Below are 22,957 nucleotides of genomic sequence, written 5' to 3' on the forward strand. Positions count from 1 at the left end.
ATGCACAGTAAGTAGTCTCAGTTTATTATGAAGTCTGTCCCACTCACCTCATGCAGTTACTGATATTTGAACTCCCACCATGCATGAAAGAATTCATGTTTAACAGAATGCTGAATGTTTAATAAAATGAGGTACCGAAGCACGTTCTACAAGAGCGCAGGCCCCTCTAGGTTTTAGGATTTTTTATATAGTTCATAGGCAAATTCTTCTGTGTGAGCTCTGTCCCTCAGCAATCCAATAAAGTCGATCTCCAGCTGGAACGGGCCATCTGCCTTGTCTCCCAATGTGAGTCCAAAAGTACTAATCTGATTAAAAAAAAAAAAAAAATTGGTTAGTCAGTTGGATATTGTTTCAAATAAGAGTGAGCTTACAGGTAGCACAGCCTAGGAAGCTTTCCCATGTTCTCCATACAGTGAATTAACCTCCCACTCATATCTGAATTACAACAGGAATCTATTAAAATATGTAACACTGCTGCATCAAAATTAATGCCTGAAACACTTGAGATTAATACTAAACATGACTGAGTGATATGTGTCCTTTTATTTTCTAAAAGAAGGCTTTGCACTGCATTGAGATATATGGAAAAAGGGGGTATCGATTTTGGAGAACTGGAATTTTCAACTCAGGAAATTCTTCAGCAGTGCAAATTTCTCTAACTCTGCCTTTAAGTATACTGCTAAATATGCAGACTTATTTATCCAGGGCAAACTTACAAATGACTTTCTACATTGCTTAGAAATTCAGCAGGCTACTTGGCTAAAGGTTTTCACAATGAAAAAGGGTAAAAGAAGGGAGGTGGTAATGAAGAAATGTCAAGTATTACTAAACACAGGAATTCCCATAGCTAACCTGACCAAGGAAAGTTTATGAAGTTTTCTTGTAGCCAGTTGTAGCTTTTGTTCCTCTGATAATGAGTGTTTCCATTAGGGTAAGGTACAGAAACAACTCACCTTATCTAACCAGAGGTAGTGCTGGATATCCTGGATTCTTCCCCGACTAGAGAGAAAAAACTTGGAGAATGGAATCTGACAATAAGAAATATGGACTTTAGTTTTACATTCATATGCACAACACTAGTTTAGGAGAACTGCTTTCCCCAAAAGGCTTAATGACCCATTTTAAGCTCTGCCTGGTTCCTGCAACAGTGCCAGTCATGTACATGGAGTTAAGACACTGGAGGTGGATCACATCAAACTTATTGTTTGTCTCCCTCTGAATCCAGCTCCAGCCCTGTATTCTTCTGTGATGACTGTGCTGGTTGCCCCATGGGATTCCATGACCTGACCATGTGACCAGAAAGGCATATAAGGCTACGTTTACATTACCTCAGAAGAATGACCTGCTCAGGGTCGATCTTCTGGGGCACCATTTCACGCATGCATGAAATGTCACTTTCCGGGGGCAACACTGACCCTGTACCTCCTTGTGAGCCGTGAGGATTAAGGAAGGTCGACAGAAGGAGCACTCCTGTTGACCTTCTGTGAAGACAGCCACAGAAGTCGATGGCTGAAATGTCAATTTTTAACTATGCAATTGGCGTAGCTAAAATCCTATATCAGCCATCAACTGCTAGGTCTAGCGTAGACATACTCCAAGTACTTAAGTATCACTAATGTTGCAGTTAACCCTTTTTGCATTTGATTTTACTTATTTAGTTGATACCTACAGGGGACCTACAAGGAGAGGCTCAGGGACTTGGGCTTATTTAGTTTGCAGAGGAGAAGACGGGCAATTTGATAGCAGCCTTCATCTTCCTTAAGGGGAGCTCTGAAGAGGATGGAGAAAGGTTGTGCTCTGTAGAGACAGATGGCAAAACAAGGAGCAATGGTCTAAAGTTTCAGGGCAGGAGGTGCATGTTGGATATTAGGAAAAACTATTTCATCAGGAGGGTGGTGAAGCACTAGAATTGTTACCTAGAGAGGTGGTGGAATCTTCATCTTTAGAGGTTTTTAAGTCCCAGCTTGACAGCCCTGGCTGGGATGGTTTAGTTAGGGTTGATCCTGCTTTAGGCAGATGGCTAGACTTGTTGATCTGCAGAGGTCTCTTCCAGCCCTATGATTCTATGAAACTATTCACTACAGCTGAAAATAGCTTATGGCTGTAGTCCATTTAAATAAGAGTCAAGTATATATTTGGCAGGAATGGACAATGTTATGAAGCATCAAACCTGGTGCATTTCTGAAAAAACTATAGAAACAAACATGGAAATAATTCACTGTAACAATGTAAGCTGAAAAATAACTTCAGCAATTTTATTACAGGTTGAACCTCTCTAGTCCAGCACACTCATCTGGCAACATCCATGGTCCCATGTGATTTTAGTTAGCCAGCTGTCCACTTATCATGGGTGTGGCCAAGTTTCCTGTGGTCCCATAAAATTTGTTTACAGCCACCCGTCCTGGCTCGCTGTTATTCAGCTATAATTTACCCCTAAGTGTCTTCTCAGAGACTAGTAAGCAGTGAAAGAGTTGGTAATGCTGCTAGACAACATTGACCTCCCATGGTCCAGCAAATTCTCTCATTCAGCATCTGTCTGGTCCCAAGGAAGCCAGATTAGAGAAGCTCAACCAGTAGTGAAAAACTGATTCCACTTTAACTTATCAAATGATAGTTTAGGTTTGCCTCCAAAAGAGTCAAAGGCTGAGAACTACAAGTTCCAGCATTCAGGAAGTTATACGCCTCTCATTGGTGGTTTAGAGTAGAAATTTTACAACTACTGCATCTCCACTTAGAGTAGGTACTGCACATAAAATGCGTCACCACCTAGAACGTAGCTGATTGTTCACAGCTGGAAACGGAATCCAAATTTCACAGTTCTGTGATTTTATCTAGATAACAAAATTTCTAACATTCACAGCTACAACGTGGTTTTGAGATGTATTTGCTACATTCAATGGGAGCAGGCTGTTCAGTGTTTTTTTCCAAACCTTATTTCAGGGTATAATTTAAAACAACCGAGCTTGAAAATGCTGAAATTAATGATTATGGTGTTTTATTAAAGTAGTTACTATAACAAAACTTTGTTAATGATTTGGCTGTTTTCTGAGTTGAAACAAAATAGCTGGTGGACCAGGGAACTTGTCAGTACTGATAAGACAAAGAATTAGGTATGCATAAATGCAGCAGTAAAAGCAAAACAGTACTGGAAGATTAATTTCTCTCAGTCCCAAGGAAATATTCCGTTACCTTAACTTCCTGCCAGTATGGACCCCCTCGGGTGAACATGAAGTAATTGTACAGGTCATCCTTTTGATGGGAGTAGTATGGGTCTGTATAGATGTTTACCATCCACGGTCGACCATCACCACGCACGCGTAAATACAGACTGTTAAAGTTTGACCAATCATAGTATTTCTTCCTTCCAAACGCGCCCTAGAAGGTATTAATAAAGCATGCTATTGTAGCTTAATGTGACCAGCGCTTTGATCAAATTCTTCTTTCTGGGCTCTATTCTTACCTAAGCTAGCTACTGTGACTTCCTGGAAACTGGAGGATGAGGTAAGCTAGAGTGAGTAGTATTCACTACCCCAGTGGTGGCCAACCTTTTTTCACTGGGGGCCACATAGCAATTTTGTGTGTGTTCTCGGGACCAAACACAAAATAGCCCCAAGCCTGCCCCCCCAGTCCGCAGGCTTAACCCTCTCAACCCCAAACCCACCCCCACATCCACAGGTTTAACCCCTATCAGCCACAAACTATCCCCCCATCCCCAGGCTTAACCCTCCCTGCCCCAAACCTGCCACCCACTCCATCCCCAGGATTAACCTGCCTACTGAACCTGGATCTTACTTGGCTACCTACTGCTGTCCCACTCCACATGCTCTGGGTCTCCCCACCCTCCATCCCCCAACCTCTCAGGCCAGAAAGTCCCTGCAACCTTCTCATCTGCGCCCCACCCAATGGTACTGCTGCTCCCTGCCCTGTCCTGCTGAAATAATGAAACTAAATTTAATTGATTTAACAGACAGAAATCCTCCTGCCAGCAGTTAAACCAATTAAATTGAATTCTACTCTTTCAGCGTGGCAGCAAAGGGAGCCACAGGAGGAGTAACCAGCAGCAGGAGTTGCAAATAGTTCCTTAAACAGCCACCTGCATCTCAAACCCACCCAGACAGCTTTCAAAAGGGTGCCACCGCTGATTCTGTGGGCCGGATTCTGTCCTGCAGGCCATGGGTTGGACATCCCTGAACCATGCTATCAGTCATATTAAGTTTTTGGTAATGTATTAGAGGCCTCAAATGGGACTGCATGCTCTGAAGACTCATGCTTGCTGTTTCTTCAAACACTATAACAAATGAGATTTTGTTCCCAGCACCTCATTACCCTCTCAAAGATACCACCCCACCCTGTGATTTTTACTTCCACATATACAAAAGGGGAGCACTGATGATCAGTTTCCCAGTGCCTGTGAGCGGCTGCCAGCACTGACAGGAGGTTTCCCTGCTCTTGTCATGAGTGGCAGCTGCTCCTGTCAGTGGCAGCAGCCAAGAGTCAGGCTCTCAGCTGCTGCCACTGACAGGAGTGAGGAAAATGATGAAGGCAGCTGCTCTGGTCACTTTCCCAGTTCTGCAAGTGGAAGGGAGCCAGGCTGCCACTTGGTCCCTGGCTCCTCTACACTTGCTGGAGCCAGGAAACTGACCATAGCTGGTGCCCTGGTCAGTTTCCTGCTCCCACCATTTGTGTGGGAAATCTGACTTATGTGGGGTTGCAAGAATGCAACCTCTCCGTAAGTCAGGGGATCTACTATAGTTTGTTTCCAGTGGGGCTGACAGCCTCACTAGGCCACTGGGCAGGTTGAGGTGAGCGGGAAGAGCTGGGGACAGCCAGCTCTCAACACTGCTCCCTGACAGCCTCAGCTTACCACCTGGCATTCCTGCCTCCCAAGGCAGACCTTACAGCCGCTTGAAGCAAGCCACATGGTGCTTTGGAGAATAGTAACAAAGAGGAAGCCGTGCTAGTCTATACACTATCAAAACAAAAAGCAGTCAAGTAGCACTTTAAAGACTAGCAAAATGGTTTATTAGGTGAGCTTTCGTGGGACAGACCCGAAGAAGTGGGTCTGTCCCACGAAAGCTCACCTAATAAACCATTTTGCTAGTCTTTAAAGTGCTACTTGACTGCTTTTTGCTGTGATGGTGCTCTGGAGGTGATTAAAGGGCTTGGGGCTCTCACCCTTTTGTATCACTGGGTTCCAGGGCAACTGCCCACTTTCCTGCAATCGCCAGGCCTGTTTCTTTCCTAAAAGGGAAGATCTAACCATGAACCAAGGCTTCACTCAGCCAGCTCAATAAAGTGGGGCAGCAATTATATCACAATGGATTGATGCACCAATGGCTCATTCCTTCAGATGTTCGGATACATTTTCAACAAGTAAAAGACCATTTACTGTGGCTAGTACGACAAACAGTTGTACATCCATAGAATACGATGCCATAGATTTTGCTGTGAAAGTCCCAAGAGGTTCTGAGCTAAGGTGATTGCTGCCTTTGTTCTAGTCAACTCGACACACTAAGTTGTTCAGAAACCTAGTTGGCTAACACCAGTAAAAAGCAATAGTCTGAGTTTTGCATTTTTTTCCAAATGGCCAGAATGCGAAATGGTGAAAGATCCTCTGTAAGTTTCTTGCATCGTGCCAGGTAAATACATCAGTTATTCACATTCACAAAATCAAACATGCATGGGGTAGAATCTTCTCCACTTGTGTGTGAGGTAAAGTCAGTTTTATGTAATAGGACTCAGATGCACAGGGTGTAACTTCACTGTGTTTCTCTTTTTCTTGCATAAGGGAACATTTAATTTAAATGAGGAAATAGAACAAACATGGCACAAAAAAGAACTGAGGAATCAGCTAAATATAAAAAAGCTATTTAGCCGATTCTTCAGTTCTGCTCCACAATCTGAAGAAGTAGGTTCTTCCCATGAAAGCTAAGACATAAAATTGCTAGTCTTTAAGGTGTTACAGGACTGCTTGCTTTGTTTTGCGAAGATATGGACTAACACGGCTACCCCTCTGAGACTGTGGCACAAAAAGGCATTCTTCTATGGAAAGAAGCTCCACCCAAGCCTCTACTGCTCCAGTTCTGATTACAGAGACATGCTGACTAGTTCAGTATTGAATTACATGCAATGAACACTGAAGCACTAAGTTATACTCACCTGCAGGAGTTTGGCTCTCATTGCACAATATCCACTGTATTCCGTCTCCCCATCACGAGGTACTTCAGTGCTGAGGTTCCCATACAGCAGAGCAGTCTGGTTATTCTTACTGAGTTTTAGGTAGGCTTCGCTTTTCCCTCCAATCTCGGCATCAGAAGAAACCACCCACTCATCTAAATCTTTTTGACTGCGAAACTCCCAGACCACTCTAGTTTGCTTCCAAATGAACTCTTCTAAAGTACAGCCCTCAGGCCCTTTCAAGTGATTCATGAACTCCTTCTTTAGAAGGCCAAACTGTTTCTTCACTTCATTCACTCCCTTCTCAAAGTTGAAATTGATATTCCAACGTGGAGTGTCATCAGGGGACGTTCCTGGTCTCCTGTAGCTACTGTACAAGCGTGAGATGCAGTCAGTGAGGAGAGGCCCAAGCAAAGGATGCAAGGCATTTTGCCTATGGCGCCTGCTAGAAAGAAAAACGCTGTCCAGCAGCTTAAAAGGTTGCGCCATAATGACAATCAAGGTTGAAGGATAATCAGAATTTCTTGAGAAAGATAACTATCAGTCAAACAAATTCTTCAAAAAAAAACAAATATACATAACTCTTTCGGTTTCTGTAGCTTGCCACCTGTAATAAGAAGAAACAATTAGAGAAGCTACACCAGAAGCATTCTTGCAGTTTAGTTTAAAAGGAACACCAACTTGAAATCCAGTCAAATTAAAAAAATATGAGTTAAAAGTGGTTTCAGGTACTATGCCTACTAAGTCCTATGAATTTACTATAACAGCGTTCCTAATTTTCAACACTTTTTTCCTGCTCTTATTGTGTGAAAGACATCCACAAACAGGAGATATTGATTTCCTTTTACAAAGTACTGTTAAATGCATAAACTATATTGACTGAAAAATATTTTCCCATTTTCTCTTTCCAGTACAGTAAATTAAGGTGCTATTTGTAACAACAGTAGATACAACTTTTACAAAGAGCTATATACTTTTTCAAGTTGACAGTGCACTTTTAAAGCATTGTGTGAACAGAACTCTGTGAACAATTTTGACCCAGCTATGTAATCATCACCTATTTAACAGTGCTCTTAGGACAACTAAGTACAGATGGCATGAAACCTCATAATTTAGAGGGAATTTCCTCCTTACTTTTTTGTTTCTGTATCTTATTTTCCATCTCAATGACTATTAATTTTCCAATTCATTGCTGCATTTATTTCAGAGTTCATATCGAAGTCATCCTACTAGAAACTCACACACTGAAAGATGCAAAAGTGTGATAATCTAACCTAATAATTTCTTATAAAATATTTTTAAAAGTTACAATGTTTCCATGGCTTAATGGAACTCCATGTGCAAGAAACATTCTCAAAAAAAGAGAGAAGCAAGGAAAGCAAAATAAATAAATTAAAATGGCATATTAGCTCAATAGTGCACATTTCTTCTCTTTGCATAAATAGCTCCTAAATACACTGCCATAACTGTCAGAGGACTCCTGAATTCTAATTAACAAATCTGAATATAATTTCAAGATAACAACATGTCAGGGAATATTCAATACACATGTGGACCATATCCTGAGATGAAGTAAAAGGGACATTGCTGACATAACTGCTTAGAAATATTTACAGTCTAGCTATCAACATGAAGACTGAGAGTCAGACTTACAGGTCTGTGGTGTTCATATATCACAGTGTGCTGAATTCTGTCTCAAGACTGGAGAAGGTCACTTGACAAAGGAAGGTAGATCTTACAATGCAACAGCTCTGCCCCTGCTTTATATTCCTTATCTAAGCACAAGTTAAAAAGACAGCGCTGAAGGAATTTTCATTTAAAGAAGCCATGGGATATAGGTTATGAAAAACCAGATTCATTCCAACATCCCATTGTGATCTTTGTTCTGACAATAATTAAGCCAAAGCTGGCCATTCCAGTAACTGAAACAATCTGGTAACTAACATGGGGGAAAAAAAAAACCAGGAATTCCATACTAGGAGAGCAACGGACCATCTATCTTCTATCTTGAAATTGGAAAACCTCATTTTCTGAGAAATAGTGCCTATTTCGAAATAGGTATTTTGAAATAGAGGCTGTGTAAACAGGGAATAATGCCTATTTTGAAATAAGCCTGAGTGCGTCCAATGGCTCTATTTTGAAATAGGCTCCCTGTGTGTAGACAATGTATTTCAAATAGCTAAGTGCTACTTCAAAATGCATTTGTGCGTGCAGCTGTGTTATTTTGAAATAAGCTATTTCTGCATAACTCTTCCAGAATAGCTTATTTTGTAATAACACTGCTGTGTAGAAATACTCTATGTCAACTGAGATAAAGTCCTGAGGAATGTCTTGTGGGTCCTGCACTTTGTTGTAGTTAAAAAGACGCCCCAGAAGCTCCCTGCATCACTTTACTTTGCCTCCTGTTTTCCCAGAGGCAAGGCACAGCCTATCGAGCCAGTTTCATCATTGGCAAAATGGGGGGAAGACCCCACTTGGGTGCTGGGTCTCCTCCTGCTCCTTCTGAGCTGTCCCAGGGAATGTGAGTGGTCTGTGCAGAATCCACTCCTCTACCACTCATTCCAGTTTCCGACCCAGGGACCCCATGTAGCTGCTGCTAGAGGGGCTTTCTCCTTCAGCCCTAAGTGCAACAGCTTTCCTCCCTGGGCCACTTTTCCAGACACTTTCCCCAGTATCTTCTCCGGGTAGCTGCAGCAAGCCTTGCCTCTTGCAGGATCTTCCTCGAAGACGTTTTCTCCTTCCCAGTCCATCCTCTCTCACCTTCCCCCTTCCTTACCTGAGGGAAGCCTTTTAAAGGGTTCTGCAGGCTTTAATTGGCCACAGGTGCTGAACTGGTAGCACGTGCTGGATCAACCTGCTGCTGCAGGCTGACCCTTGATAAGCCTCAGTCCTGAGGAAACATAAAAGCACAGACCCAAATGCCCATATATTTACCTTCCATGAAGCTGCTGTAGTTTACTGCAGGCTGTGGTCTATCACACTACACTATCTTTTATCCTGGCAAAAATTATGCCCCTTACATGTTTTCACACTCCCAAGCGACATAAATTACACAACATAAACATGGGTGTCAACAGCATTATATTGGCAAGATAGCTTCTCCCAATACCATATCTTGTTGGGGGTGGAGTAATTATGTTGACTGGAGAGCTCTTTCCCATCAGCATAAACAGGCTGTAAATGACATCTTACAACTATACTGCAGTAAGCTCTCTAGTGTAAATATGGCCCTAGCTACTGTCTCTTGGAAAGGCACTGAAGCAGCAAGCACCGTTGAAAGAGGGCAGCAGTCTGCCGGACTAAGTTGGGACTGTGAACACCAATAAGACTGGCTGGGAAAGCGGGACAGGCGCCGAGAACGAGAAAAACAAGATGGGTGTGCTGAACAAGACTGGTGCCAGGAGTAGCACCCATGCATTGAGAGGGACTGTGGGTACAGCTGTTCATGGCGTGACCATGAAAATGTTGCAAGCTGGGGCCTGCATGTGCCCAATCAAAACTCAACATGTCAGCATGCATCAACAACCCCCAGCCCAAGGAGGTAAGGGCTTAGTCACATATGCAGAAGCAAGGCCACCAATCCACCAAGCATCAAAAAGGCTCCTGAATAGTACAAGTCCTAAAAAGGACACAATGCACTGGCACTGGCCCAGTGGGTTTCTCCCATGTCCAAACCCCAACAAAAGGTCGACTCCCCCGTCCCAAATCAAAGACGTGTGTACCTTGACAAGTCCGTCAGCTGGCCCGAGTCGCTTGTCCCTCCCACCAAAAATCCAGACTTTCGGCCAGATGTTGGTGTGGGCTCTGCTTGCTATCTGCAGTTTGATAACTGCCCCGTGAGTACAGGCTTTCCCTTGTCCGTCACACGACATCGTGTTGAGATAGATGGCTCAAGTGCGCTAGATATCCCCTCTTCATTCCTCTCATTACATTGATTAAGCCATCATTAATAAAGCTTTTTATGCTCACTGCCTGTCTCATCTCTGCCCGCTACTCATCCAGCGAACACCCTTTACTGCCAGAACAGGGATCAGGGCCAAGATCGGGACTGATGCAATGAAGACAACTGGTGTGCCAAATGGGACCAGTGAGGACATCAAGAGCTGTGTGCCGAGCAACAGCAGTGCCAAGAAGCGGCCGTGCATTCTGAAGAATGAGGCCAAGACTGTTGATCACCATGACTGGTGCAGGCAGATGAACCTGGAGCACTCATCATTATAAAAAAAGGGATTGAGAATAAGACAGAAAATAACTCAGTGTCTATATTTAAATTCATAGTACGCCCACGTCTTAAATACTGCGTACAGATGTGGTCATCTCATCTCAAAAAAGATATTGGCATTGGAAAAGGTTCAGAAAAGGAAAACAAAAATGATTAAGGGTTTGGAATAGGTATCATATTAAAGAGACTGGGACTTTTCAGATTCAAAAAAAGGAGACTGATGGGAGATATGATAGAGGTCTATAAAATCATGACTGGTGTGGAAAAGCGAATAAGGAAAAGTTATTTACTTGTTCCCATAACAAAAGAACTAGGGATCACCAAATTAAATTAATGGGTAGTGGGTTTAAAACTAACAAAAGGAAGTGTTTCTTCACACAGTGCATAGTAAGCCTTTAGAACTCCTTGCCAGAGGATGTTGTGAAGACCAGGACTTTGACAGGATTCAAAATAAAACTAGATAAATTCATGGAGGTTAGGTCCATCAATGGCTATTAACCAGGATAGGTAGGGATGGTGTCCCTCGCCTCTGTTTGCCCAAGGCTGGAAATGGACGTCAGGAGAAGGATCGCTTTCATGATTACCTGTTCTGTTCACTCCCTCTGGGGCACCAGGCATTGTCCTCTGTCAGAAGACAGGATACTGGGCTAGATGAACCTTTTGGTTGGACCATTCTTTTCCCTATATTTCGCATCTCTAATGTTCAAGGCCCCATATATTAGCTGTTATAATTTCAGAAAAGTTAAACTAAACTGGATTGGACTTGCTACAGAAAATGGCCTGACATTTTAAAATGCATTATTTCCACTCGGATTTTAAGAAAGGTGGTCTTCACAAGAAAAATATATTGAAGTATCAATAAGGTGTGTGATGATTGTACTTTTTCTTTCCCCATTAGAAATCTTAAACAAAAAGTACAACCTCCATTCCCAAGTTTCTTCTGAATATTGAGGTTCCATTTAATTCACACTTAGTGGAACATTATTATGATGTTTATCTCCAACTGTCTGCATTTGCTTATTCACCCATCCTTCTCATTTTCTTCCTCTCTTTTCCCTTTTTACTACTCCCTTCCATGCAGTGTCAGAAACAGTGACATATGAACAATGAGCTCGAGCACAAAACACTTTATATGTGGCATAAACTGCATCAGGATACTAGATCAGTTATAATTTGTTTGCTGTTTGCCTCTACAGTCAGCTTCAGCATTAGCATTGTGCTACTCTGCAGCAGCGGTTGCTGGTTGAGCCATGGGAGTCTGCCTCCAAATCAGTGATACATCCAGGCAGCCCATAACAGACCAAAGACTAGAAAGCACAGCAGAAGAACACAAGTGTCAAGACAAGATGAAAGTATTTCTTATACAGCACATAACTGCTATGATAGTGGAGAAACAGACTGTAACATTATTACAGTAAACCCTCAAAATATGCGGCTTCAAGTTGCGTGTAACTTGCTTTAACACGAATTGAGCACAATCTGAAGCTGCTCTAGCTGCCTGCAGCTGTGGGCAGCTAAGCAGGCTAAGAGCCTTTTCTCCCTGTCATTCCCCACCAGCCCCGCTGTCAGGCTGACAGCCATGCAGCTGGGAGAAGGCAGGGAGAAGCAGCCAGGAACCTGACCAGCCCTAGTGGGTGGTTCACTTTCCCAGGTCCCCCAAGTGGTGGGGAGCTGGGAACCAAGCAGCAGCCTCGTGTCTGGCTGCCTTGCTCTAGCGGGAACCAGGAAAGTGACCAGCCATGAGCTGGTCAGTTTCCCAGGACCTGCGGGGAGACAAGAACCAGGCTGCCCCCTGGTTCCCAGCCCCCGCCCCCCCCCCCCGCCACCATTCTGGGTGCCAGGAAACTGACCAGCCCTGGTGGGCTGGTCAGTTTCTCGGCTCCTTCAAACCCAGGAGAGCTGGGAACCACAGGGCAGCCTGGTTCCTGTCCCCTTGCCCCCCACCCACCCCCGACTTGCACAAAAATTTGAGTTACACGAGGGTTGCAGAAATGCAACCCATATGTAATTCAAGGGTTTACTGTATTGTTCTCATAACCCATATTTGCTTCTTGACAGAGCCAGAAATACATGCTGTAGCATAAAATCATTTTCAGGGCAAAAAATTCCAACCCCACAAACATATACCTTCCTGTTCAATCAGAATTTCTGGTTAGGCAAGCCCTCATGCTTTGTAGCTCCCTGCTGGCTAAGGATGAAGTAAAGATCTTCCCTGAAACAAAATACAGCTATCAACTTAAAGAATTGACAGTCCTCAGAATGTTATGCAGCCCCCAGCCCTTCCGAAATGCAATGACAATTAATAGACCAGGATCAACATAGCTTTATTCCAGCCCCTCATAAGCTTTGAAGAGGGAGGAATGGGCACATTTTCTATCTATTCTATAAACTGCATGACAGTTCTGATTTCCACTTTAAAGGCATGGAAACACAAATGTAACAGATAGAGTCCTTAACTGTTACAGAACTTCAACTGAGTTAGTTAAGCAGATATGATTTGCATAAGTTTTTGTAAGTAAAGTCTAATTTCACCACTTGGATCAGCGCTGTAAAGACTCCACACACCCCTGTTAAGCGCTGAAATGCTTGGCAGTCTAGTTTCACATGAGATAGTTTTTACTCTTTAGCCAAGATGTCCTTTTTCCAAAACGTTAATTTATCACTGATATTAAACAGATATTAAAACAAAAGGGAATTTTAAACAGTCTGGCTAAAAAATCCTTGTCTCAAGGACACAGGTTATTCTATCATTTGACTTCTGCGATGTCACCATTCACCAGTTTCCTATCATCATAGAATTTTCAATGGAAAAAGGCCCCACAATTCCAAAGTTAAAACACAAGTAGAGAAGAGGATGAGCAAGAAAACTATTTAAAAATAAAGTTGGAACCTCTCTAGTCTGCCACTCCCTTGACCAGAAACATCCATAATCCACCATGATTTTAGTTAGCCAGATATCCACTTATCATGGATGTAGCAAAGTTTCCTGGAGTCCCGTAAAGTTTGTTTACAGCCCCCAGTCCTGGCTCTCAGTGTTCTGTGATGTTATTTAGCTGAAATTTACCCCTAAATGTCTTCCAAGAGCCCAGTAAACAGTGGAAGTGTTGGTAACGTACTAGACAATAGTGACCTCCCATGGTTTGGCCAATTCTCTAGTTCAGCGCCAGTCATGTCTGGAGGATGCCAGACTAGAGAGCTTCAACCTGTAAGAACACTCATCCCTTCTTTATATAAATTACAGAAAAGCCAACCAGCTCAAAAGTCCAATTTAATCTTCTTTGCAGGTTATCTTTAAATGGTGACAAGCATCAGAGAGGTAGCTGCGTTAGCCTATATCTGCGAGAACAACAAGAAGTCTTGTCGCACCTTATCGACTATCGGATATTTTGGAGCATAAGCTCTTGTGGGCAAAGACCTGCTTCGTCAGATGCATGAGTCATCTTGCATGCATCTGATGAAGCCGGTCTTTGCCCACAGAAGCTTATGCTCCAAAATATCTGTTAGTCTATAAGGTGCCACAGGACTTCTTGTGGTTATCTTTAAAGTCTGCCTCGGCAGGCTCCCCACCGCCCCTCCCGTCCCCAGGTGCCCTCAGAGACGTTTGGAGAGCGGGCGCGCACCCTAATCGGCAGAAATGGGTAGGGACGAAGCATTTTGTGACCGTAAAGAAATGAACCCACGCCTGCCTAATGCCCACGCATTCGTTCCCCCTTAACACACAAGCGCTGCCACCACGCTCCCCTCTCTGCACTCAGATGCGTTTGCAGGAGATTGCCTCGAATCGCTGCCCTGATCCCCCGGTGCCCGCGGGCGCGGCGGGAACTGACACACGGCACAACGAGGCTCCGCCATTTACCTCGTGGGGAGGAGGGGGACCGACCCCTCTCTTCTAAGCACGACTATAAGGGCTCGGCGCCAGCATGTCACGACGCGGGGAGCGTCCCAGAGCGCCCGACAGCAGCACGACCCACCAGCCAGCGAGAGCGCCCGGCTCCCCGCCCCCCAGCCGCTAAGGGGAGACGCGCTGATGCCAGAGCCCGGAGCATCCTTCCCGCACACCAGCCCCACTCCCCCGGGCCGCCCGCCGTGGGACAGCCGCGCCCCCGCAGCCCTCACCTGACAGCCGACCTACAGGCGTGCCCCACACCGCAGGCCGCTAGGCCGCTCACCAGCGGGTCCGCCGCGCTCGGCGCCCGTCAAGGGAACTCGGGCCGCAGCGCGAAGGTTCCGCACCCCTCTGAGGCCCCGCCAGGCTCGGCCGTCCAGCTTCCCGGGAGAACCAGGCACTGGGAATCTCGCTGCGCGCTGTTATGCCCAGCGCTTTCCCCCTCGGCCTGCGTGTCAGTGTCTGCTGCTGGGTTCCCGCGTACACCGAGGACACCGCTCCCCTTGGCAGGAGGCAGCATGGCCTGCTAGTTAGCGCAAGGGCTTGGGGCTCAGGATTCCTGGATTTTAATCCCAGCTGTACCACGATCTCCAGGTGTGATCTTGAGCAAGTTACTTGTGAGCTTCTGGTTTCTCTTTCTGAAGTTTCCTATTCCCCAAAAAGGTTGTGAAGGTGAAATGCCTGCAAAATGTTTTGAGATCCTCAGCTGAAACTTTTAATGAGATTTGTAAGTGCAAAGTATTATATAACTTTTAAATGTAATTCAGTGTCACATCAAAACCTTTTATTTTCTGTTTGCTCTGATCAGCATTGTTTCCTCCCCCCCTTACATCAGCTGTTAACAGCATGTAATATTTATTACAGGCTAATTTACATTACAATGATTGTATCTAAGGACCATACTCCGGGATGTTTAGGAACGTCAGAGTTAAGGTTGTTTAGAGTGCTTTAACTATGTCTTTTGCACTTCCCAATATATATTTGTTTGGGGTTTTGCAACTTCACCTTAATGTTTGTGACTTTCCAATATAGATATTTGAAACATCAATGGCATTTTAAGGATTCACCTTAGGCTATATATTGATTTACAATCTTAAATGATAATGATTCTTAACAACGGTTAGTCCTTCCTTATCTAAACCTGTACAGTATACAACTAAGGAAGTGGTTTGACATCTACAGAGACAATGAGCTCCGCACAGGTGGATCTTGTATTTGCACAGTACACCTGGTCCCATATGTACAGTTAGCTGGCTGTTTTGATCTTTGCGTGTTCATGGCCAGCTGCAGTGACTATAACTTTAGTTCTTAAAATATGATTTTATGAAGTATGCTGCAGACTCGCTTCTATGATTGAAGCCTTTCCGAAGGAGTCGATTATAATCTGAAACCAACAGGATGCATTCTCTCTCATGTCTGGACTGCTTCCTCCTGGACTAGTCATTGGCAACTAGATAGCTGAGTTCAATATTTCAGTGAAAGCAGGTTCGAGCCCTTGAATCCTAGTCTCGCAATAGACTCTTGCCTCAGGAGTCTTGCCTCCCCATTAGAAGACATCATGGGGCTTTGCCCTAGGTATTGGTGCTTACTTTGCTATCTAGTCAATTTCAAACCTCAGTTGAAAGTACTTTTGAGCATTATATACACACCTTTGTGCGCGCACGCGCGCGCGCGCACCCACACCCACACACAAAAACGTTTGGCGACCTCCCGGCCACATTTTTGCGTGTTTTAAATGCTTCCTCTCCCGAGTGGCTGAGTGAAAGCCCCACCCAGGCCCGGGGATTCTCCGTGGGGCAGGGACCATGTCTGAGCTCACACACCAGACCCAACTGGAAAAGGGAGGAGAATGTATTTCTCCGCAATCCCTGTCGGCTGCATTCACCCCGAACCCCCGAGGAGGCGGCGCAGAGGGGCCGCGCCGGCGAGTGACAGCTCCCCCCCGCGACCCGTCCCAGCCACGAGTGACAGCCAGAAGACCCCCCACGGGCACGTGCACCGGGCCCCGCCCCCTCCGCCAGTGGCTGCGGAGGCCCCGCCCCGGAGGGTGGGGCGCCGCGGGGCGCATGCTCGGTGCCCTTTGTGTCCCGGGCGGTCGGGCGGCGCGGGGGAGGCCGAGCCGCTCTCAGTGCCGCACCGTCCGCGGGCCCCTCAGCGCGGCGGGGCCGGCGGCGCCATGGCGAAGAAGCGGAAAGGCCGGGTCCTCGTCGACTCCGACACCGAGGACAGCGGCAGCGAGGAGAACCTGGACCAGGTGCGGAGCTGAGCGGGAGGCCGGGTCGGGGCCTGGGCTCCGGGCTCCGGGCTCCGGGCTCCGGCTCCCCGCTCGGAGCACACGGCCGGGCGCCACCGACCCCCACCCCCCCGGGGCCGGCCGGACCCGCTCCGCCCGGCCGGGGAGGTCTGGGACCCGCCTCCCCGGGCGGGTAGGGGTCCCGATTGGCTTCCGGGCGCGGGGGAGAGAGCCCTGGGCAGAGCGTACGGGGGCGGGGGGAGGCAGCGTGTGCTGGGCGAGAGTAGCACGGCCCCGGGGGGTGGCATGGGGTGAAATTGGCGGGGTGTCCGCCGGAGGTAGCAACCTGAGCGCTGAAGCCAGGTGTTAATTATGGGGGTGGTGTTAACAATCCATGGACACCTCGACCTCAATGTGGCGTGGGGTGGGTGGGTAAATGTGTGAGGTTTTGGCCAGGTCCTGGAAAGAGGCCATCTGTGAAGTCCCCTCTTTCTTTGCTGGGCTTACTTGCCAGGGAGAGCTGTTCCCATGTTCTCCTCTGAAGGTGCAGGTCTGAGGGTTACTTAAGTGACTAAAAGTTGGAGGGAGATTGGTTCTGTAAAATGCTTTCATCCCCTGGGCTTAATCGCCGGTGCTGTTTCCATCGGAGAAGTGTCACTTGCTGATATTTGTCACGTTGAAGGATCAGGTGTTCTATGCCTATAGGGATACAGGAGTAAGTGGGATATGCTCACAGGAACAGTTAGTTTTCTTGTGGCCTTTCAGATGGTAGGAGACCAATGAGAGGTGGGGGAATATGTACAATCAGGGCCCCTCTTTACAGACCTTGGAGCACAGTATGCTTGTAGAGGGTCCAGGTTGGCTACTGTGGGAATTATTAACACAAATTCATTAGTTTCCACTTAGTCTCACTGTTTGAACCCCCAGGGTGCTCAATTAGTGGGACATTACATGAGGTTAGGAGCAGTGTTCCATGTTAGCTGAGCACTCGTGTGGCCCAGCAGAGATTCAGATGCCACCCAAGCTGATTAACAGAGCCAGTGGGAGTTTCTACTGGTTTTGCACATCTGCGCATGCCTCAGTGTGCATGACAAAATTTATTCCTCACATGGCAGTTAAAATTAGAGGGAATATTGGTTGGGAGTCCATAAATGCTAATGAGGTAGAGTATCAGTACATCCTTATAGGAGCTCCAAAGTTAAATATTATACCTCTCATTCAGTGCATGAGACTTTCAAAGAGAGCATGGAAGTTAGACTCCGCTTCTTGTACCCAGTGGAGGGGACTTTGTTCAGAAGACTTGCCATTTTTTAAATTTTCCCTACAGAGTCTCCAGTGATATGATACTTAGAACTTATACATTCTGTACTGTATATATGATGCGTTACATAGGGAGGTTCATCTCGCTGGGTATCTTGACGAAATATTCTTAAGCATACCTATATGTGAACTGGATGCATGTACTAGGCCATTATCTGGTAGCTTGGTTAGAGAAGCTTTTGGTGTGTTGGGAAATAAAACAGAAATGTCAACAAACTTTTGTTGTTTATATCAGAGCGGAAGCCCTGTTAGTTCGCACCCGCAAACTGCATCTTACGAAGTGGGTCTTTGCCCACTGCTGCAATATATCTATTAATTTATAAGGTGCCACAGGACTTCTCGCTATTTTTTGTTCTTTGGTGTTTTGGTAGAAAGATGAAGACTGAACATCACCCAGAGAGTGAATTTGCCTCTGACGCAGAGAGGTAGCTCCTTCAGGAAGAGTTGAGAAATGCTAGTGAAGCAGCAATGGGAAAACTTGCACAGATGCTGTGGTTGTATCTCTGTATGGTGCACAAATAGTGAATTTCAGTATTGCAGGCTATCAACTCTTTAGCATTACTAAATTCACTTTACACCTGTGTTAAACAGCTTGAGATTGATCACAAGCTAGAGCAGGTTGGCATGTGCCTGAGAAGAACATTGTGGGTGAAGGGAACATTTGGACATAGGATGAGATGTGGCCACCCCAGCCATCCAAGGGACAGGAGAGGACAAGATTGGCCAGGGCAGGCAATGGCAGTGGCAGCAGCAGTGGGTCACCTTCCTGGTCCCCTTGCTGCACATTCATGGCCTATCGAACCTTGCTTCTCCACAGCAGCAGGAAGCAACCTTCACTCACCACCACCTGTGGAGGAGAGGGTCTTAGTGGACTGGGAATGCACGGCAGAGCAGGCTGCCACTTGTGCCATGTGGTGAGTTGGGTGCTGCTGTTGCCTGCCCCATGGCTTAGGTAATCCCCAGCCAGGCTGGTTGGGGAGGGGAGTCAGGGAGCAGGGTGGGCATGGAGTGTGGAAGGGGTAGGGCTTGTGACACAGGGGGTTGCCCATGGCCCAATGTCTGGGGTGTAGGAGGGGATGCCTCAGGTCCCACCCTAACCCCCTCAGGATGGCCCAGCTTTTGGGTCCTCTCCTCCATACTCGATAAGCTTGTGTTTCCAGCTGTGGGTGAAGTAGTGGATGTCTCCATCTGATCTACCCATCTATGCCTTCTGTTCCCCACAGGTCTTTGAAGCAACTGTATTAGTGTCACACATGTACTAGACTTTATGCCTGGGTGGCAGAGAAGTGATGCTGACTTCTGACACCGCTGGGAAAGCATATGTCAAGTAGAGCTCCGATTCGTACCTCACCTGTTGCCTTGCAGCACGTAGTCTTTTGGTAGATGGGAGAAGGAGGAACCCCTTCAGAATAGCTACTCAGAAAAGTTAAAAAAATGATTAGGACAGAAGAAGAATAGTCAAGAATAAAAGGACTGTGGTGACTGTGCGTAGGCATACACAGGGAGGTAGGGTGAAGGATGTTGTTCACCCATTTCTGTGCAAAGATTGGGAATTCTAACAAAAAAAAGTAAGGAACCACTTCTCCAAAAAAAAAAAAAAAAAGGCACCCAAACCTTTGTATCTTAATCTTCTGTTGTTAAATGTCTTTCTTTCAGAGAGAGTCTTGAAAAAACCCCTTGCCAGTAGAATATTCCCTGGCAAACATAGCTGAGCCATCAATTTCTGCAGCATTTACATATATTTAAAAATATAAAGTTCCAACCCATATGGGAATGAAGTCAACCTTCCATTTGTGGAAACTAGCCTAAACTAGTTCAGTGTTATCTTCCCAAGACTGCAGAAGTTCCCATGTGGCGATGGTGCTGCTGGTAGCTTAAGTTGGGGTATCCAACCCGCAGGCCAGAATCCAGCCCGCGGAGCCTTTTTCTCCACCTGGCAGTGCAACCATTCTTCTGGCGCGGCTCATGTGGGCTCCAGCTCTGTCGGGCCCTGGCTTTGGCTTGCGTGGCTCCTGCTGCTCCTGAGGTGGCAGCAGCTCTGGTCAGTTGCCGTATTCAGTTTGTGCTGAGGTTGCCTGGCTGAGGGGGAGGGAATTTATTTAGAGGTGGGGCTTGGGAGAGCCTGGCTCTGGGAGTGGGAGGGAGATTGGTTTAAAGTGGGAACTAGGGGTGCCTGGCTCTGGGGATGAAAAGGGGGAGCTGGGGATGCCTGGTACTGGGGAATGGGAGGGGAGATTGGTTTAAAGTGGGGAGGTAGGGGGTGCCTGGCTCTAGTAGAGGGGAGGGGGATTGGGGGTTTTGCATGTCTGAAAATTGTGGTTACTGGGGTACTTTTTTTAAGGGGAACTTTGCTTTTTTTTTAAAAAAAAGAAATTTAAAAACTGGTTGAGAGAAACTTCAGTAGAACTCAATTTAATTGGTTTAATAGCTATCAGGAGGGATCTGGCCATAAAAACAATTAAATTGAGTCCTAATCTTTCAGTGATATTCAGGGGGTGGTTTGGGGTTGTGGTATTTTTAAGGTTGGGGGTGGTTTGGGCCTGTGGGAGATGTAAGGCTGGGGGGGAGCAGTTTGGGGCTCTGAGGGGTTTAAGCCTGGGGGCAGAGTGGTGGTGGTTTGGGGCTGTTTTATGTTTGGCCCCTGGAACGTGTGGAAAAATTGCTGTGTGGGCACCCCACCCATGAAGAAAGGTTGAAGGCTAAAAGAACACCCCTGGCCATTGGATATAGCCCAGACAAAAAATTTACTGTGAAAGGACAGCCGCTCTAGTGACAAAGTATTTTCTTCTGTTGCCCAAAAATTGTCTGCCATGGGAGACTTCCTCCAGGCAGGTAAAATACACCAGACTATAGCCAGTCCCTGAAAGTTGTGTCCACCAAGGGAGAATTCCCCTGGGCAGTTAAGAGACCCTGACTACAGGCAGCCCCTGAAAATTCTGTCTACTGAGAATAACAAGAAGTCCTGTTGTTCCCGAAGAGAGAGACTAACATGGCTACCTCTCTGATACCTGTCTACTGAGGGAGACTTCCCCCCAGGCAGATAAAAGACCCCCAGCTACAGCTAGCCCCTGAAAATTGTGCGCACTGCGGGACACTTCCCCCCGGGCGGCTACAGGACCCTCACTGCATGTAAGCTGCCTGGCACTTTGCGCGGCACGTCCTTTATGGGTTTGCGGTCAAGCCATGTGATGCAGCTGGGCATGGGAAAGTTCCAGACTGGGTGGCACCCCAGGGGGAGGTAAAGGAAGGGTTTCGGGGGTAGGACAAAATGTAAATGGCTGAAAAGAAGTTTCTCGTCCTGTCAGACAGGTACAACCCCCACCCACAGCCTAGCTGCCCCATGGTGCGGATGGATGAGGTGGGAGGGCAGCAGCTGGCACCAGGCAGTGCAGGAGAAAAAAGACAGCTAGAAGAGGTAGACATAGAGCCACAGACCTCACAGCTACACTAACAGCAAAGAAAGAAAGAGAAGACTTGTCAGCCTCTCATACAAGCATGACCATGCAGCCACAGGCTTCCAGGTGCCATATTGAAATGGTAATCCTGTTGCCTAAGTCCTCTGTACCTGGGAGTAGTGGAGACAGAAGAGGCCAGAGCAGAGAATTGTGGGGTGCTTACAGGACATCTCTGGAGGCTAATGAATTCTATTTAAAGACATGGCGCTTCCTCATTACCCTCTGATCTTCAAATTCCGAATGAACTGAATGCTACACCCATCAGGTTACAATGATATTATGATATCAATATTATGTCGATTTTAGTGTACCATAAGTCGAGCTAATGAAGTTTACAGTGAAGACAGGCACTAGTTAAAATCGGGCTAAGTGCCTTAAAATGTATATTGTCTCTTAGTGTAGACACAGCCTCTGAAACATACAGGCAACAGCTAAACTCTAGAATCGTGTCAATTTCATGCCATTGCTTGTGTGCTCTGAAAAATCTGAGTGATTCCAGGGACTAGAATTATTCATAATGGGAAAATCCCGAAATAAAATAAGGGTAAAGTAGTTGTGAGTCTTTATGTGCTGAAAGCAAACAACTCCTCTTCCTTTTTACAAAATGGGAAGGTTGTCTGTGTCTGACAAACCAGACTAGTCTAGCTACAGGCTGCTGCAAAAGATGGAATTCCAGTACCCAGCCCCACCTAGCTGAGAGAACGGGTTTATTTTAATGCCCCTGGACCTACTGGTAGAGCCCTTGATTCTTGACACTTAATATCTACTTTTGACTATTGCATTATGCAGAGGAGTAAATCTTATATATTTTTTTCAATCCCAGTTTCTGAAAGTACTCATTGGAATAAGTGTGAGATATGAATGTGTTTATACATAGGTTTGGGATGTAATTTTATTGTAGTTATGCGATGTGAAGAGAGAGTCAATAGAGCAGTTAGGATTCTGAACCATGTGAATGACATGATGTCCTTTCAACTTTAAAATAATTTCTTTAAAATGTATATAACTACAGATTGAACCTCTCTGGTCCGGCATAGTTTTAGTTAACCAGATGTGCACTTATGGCTGTGGCTAAGTTTCTTGGAGTTCTCATACAGTTTATTCACAGCCACCTGCCCTGAATCTCCGTGTTCTGTGCTGTTGTTTTGCTATACTTTACCCCTAAATGTCTTCTAAGAGCCAAGTAAGCAGTGGAAGTGTTATAACACCTGTAGGCAATATTCACCTCCTGTGGTTCAGCAAATTCTCTGGTTTGGTACTGGTTAGGTTCTGAGGGTGCCGAACTAGAGAGGTTCAAGCTGTAGTGATGTTTCAAAAATTAGCTTACTTAAGAGTTATCTGACTAGTTAGTGGCCGTTGGCATTAAGGTATGCAAAAATATACTTAAAGGCTATGTCTGCACTAGCACAAAACTTTGAAATGGCCATGCAAGTAGCCATTTTGAAGATTACTAATGAGGTGCTGAAATGCATATTCAGTGCCTCATTAGCATGCCACTGGCCGCAGCTCTTTGAAATTGCCACTTTTCACTGCCTCACAGCTCGTCCAGATGGGCATCCAACTTCGAAATTCCCTTATTCCTAAGGGAATAATCATATGGGAAAGCAGAATTCCTAAGGGGATTTTGAAGTTGGCAGAGTCCTTTCGAAAAGGACCCGTCTGGA

At 45.9% G+C, this 22,957-nt stretch overlaps 2 protein-coding genes across 3 annotated transcripts in view; one reads left to right on the forward strand and one right to left on the reverse strand.

The window, feature by feature from the left end:
- Positions 1-3: 3 nt before the first annotated feature.
- On the reverse strand, positions 4-14,610 carry NDUFAF1 (NADH:ubiquinone oxidoreductase complex assembly factor 1). 2 transcript variants are annotated; one of them, XM_074997023.1, is made up of 7 exons: positions 12,527-12,546; positions 8,954-9,067; positions 7,831-7,952; positions 6,160-6,784; positions 3,190-3,375; positions 954-1,028; positions 4-305 (listed from the first exon to the last, which is right to left on the reverse strand). In XM_074997023.1, the coding sequence occupies exons 4-7, from the start codon at positions 6,664-6,666 to the stop codon at positions 174-176; spliced, it is 900 nt and encodes a 299-aa protein (XP_074853124.1). In that variant the 5' UTR covers positions 6,667-6,784; positions 7,831-7,952; positions 8,954-9,067; positions 12,527-12,546; the 3' UTR covers positions 4-173. The 2 variants fall into 2 exon arrangements, with proteins under 2 accessions (XP_074853124.1, XP_074853123.1); XM_074997022.1 differs by lacking the exons at positions 7,831-7,952; positions 8,954-9,067; positions 12,527-12,546 and adding an exon at positions 14,516-14,610.
- Positions 14,611-16,385: 1,775 nt separating this feature from the next.
- The window catches only part of RTF1 (RTF1 homolog, Paf1/RNA polymerase II complex component), a 58,737-nt gene continuing 52,165 nt past the window's right edge, over positions 16,386-22,957 (forward strand). The window contains exon 1 of the mRNA XM_074997027.1: positions 16,386-16,539. Within this exon, the coding sequence (XP_074853128.1) occupies positions 16,462-16,539 (78 nt within the window). The 5' untranslated portion in view covers positions 16,386-16,461. The remainder of the gene's footprint in view (positions 16,540-22,957) is intronic.

Source organism: Carettochelys insculpta, chromosome 6, assembly GCF_033958435.1.
Source record: "Carettochelys insculpta isolate YL-2023 chromosome 6, ASM3395843v1, whole genome shotgun sequence".
Lineage (NCBI taxonomy): Eukaryota > Metazoa > Chordata > Testudines > Carettochelyidae > Carettochelys > Carettochelys insculpta.

Coding starts and splice junctions, on each gene's coding strand:
- NDUFAF1 (XM_074997022.1), bottom strand. CDS start 6,666: ATGGCGCAACCTTTTAAGCTGCTGGACAGCGTTTTTCTTTCTAGCAGG. Junction 3,376..6,159: donor TGAGAGCCAAACTCCTGCAG/GTGAGTATAACT, acceptor AATACCTTCTAG/GGCGCGTTTGGAAGGAAGAA. Junction 1,029..3,189: donor CATACTGGCAGGAAGTTAAG/GTAACGGAATAT, acceptor TCTTATTGTCAG/ATTCCATTCTCCAAGTTTTT.